At 63.4% G+C, this 1165-nt stretch overlaps 1 protein-coding gene across 1 annotated transcript in view; it reads right to left on the bottom strand.

Annotated features, from left to right (window-relative positions):
- Nucleotides 1-456: 456 nt before the first annotated feature.
- The window catches only part of LOC105310608 (RNA exonuclease 4-like), a gene marked incomplete at its 5' end in the record, with an annotated part of 3648 nt that continues 2939 nt past the window's right edge, over nucleotides 457-1165 (bottom strand). The window contains 2 exons of the mRNA XM_023526794.1: nucleotides 457-624; nucleotides 1093-1159. Of these exons, the coding sequence (XP_023382562.1) occupies nucleotides 472-624; nucleotides 1093-1159 (220 nt within the window). The remainder of the gene's footprint in view (nucleotides 625-1092; nucleotides 1160-1165) is intronic.

The raw sequence follows: 1165 nt of genomic DNA, 5'->3' as shown, positions 1-1165 counted from the left end.
CACAGTTCCCGCCTGAGCACAGGGCACTGGGCGAATGGCAGAGGGAACCGGGCAGGACAGTGACGTGACCCTCGCCGCACTCCTGGGACGCGGGCGCCCCACTCGCCGGAGCCCAGAGGAGGGAAGGGACAACTGTGCTCCCCGCGAGCGCCTCAGACCGCAGCAGACGTTAGCCAGGCAGGGAGGGGGGGCTCGGAGCCTGACACCAGGGCACGGGGCGGTGGCGGGAGCACGGGGGGCTGGGTCCCAGGTGCCCGCACTCCTCAGCAGCGTCACCGGGCCTGCCCCGGAGGGCCGAGGGGGCCGGCTGGCCGGGGCCACGTAGTCCTGAAGGGCCCCAGTCTAGACTGCGGATTTTTTCTCCTAGCAGTTACGACGCGGCTTAGTGTCGTGTTAATTAAACACTGAGAATTTATCACTCTGTCTGCCTGCTGTGCCATGCCGGTTTCTGTGGATCTCCCAAAAGAGAAGTCACCCAGGCCCCACCGTGTCTGCTGCCAGGTCAGGGACGGCCCCCAATCCCAAAGACTGCTCCCCCAGGACACTCACCGAACAGTGCTCTGCCTGCTGCACGCTGACCCCCAGGATTCGCTCTGCCAGCAGCTTCAGAGACGGCCTCCCGCTCTGCCAGGGAGACCATGGCACACAGTGCGCTGGGGCGGGGGCCTCAGCAGGTGCTGCCCCCAACGCAGCCCCCAACCCAAGGGACCTTCACTGGAAGCGAAGGTCCAGTGAGGTCGCACTGAGGGCTGGTGACAGCCCCGTGGTCCAGAGAGGAGGGCCAGGGAGGCGCCTGCCACCTCCATCCTCCCGCCCCGGGCCCTCCCGCTCGGCTCCCAGGAGGCCCTGCCCTCGGCACCGTTCGGGGCAGACACGGCTTCGTACTAGTGATCGGTGGTCTGGTCAGAGTTCAGAGGCGGAAAAAACCTGCCCTCTACTTTCCCTTCTGAGATTTCTCTTAGTTATGAGGGTTAAACAGAAAGCCGAAACCAGAACGAAACACCTGTGGGCCGTGAGTTGGTCACCAGGGACCGGAGCAGCCACGTGGATGAGCAAAGCGGAACAAGGCAGGGGCGCCTGCTTATCACGTACCTTCACTTGACTCTTGAAAGGTTTGTATTTCTGTGTGTCCCGAATCTTCTTTTTTGGGTGATCCAGAAACAGG

The sequence above is a fragment of the Pteropus vampyrus genome, unplaced genomic scaffold (assembly GCF_000151845.1).
Source record: "Pteropus vampyrus isolate Shadow unplaced genomic scaffold, Pvam_2.0 Scaffold7241, whole genome shotgun sequence".
Lineage (NCBI taxonomy): Eukaryota > Metazoa > Chordata > Mammalia > Chiroptera > Pteropodidae > Pteropus > Pteropus vampyrus.
Note: the sequence above shows the minus strand (reverse complement) of the source record. Positions and strands in the feature narration are given on the sequence as shown.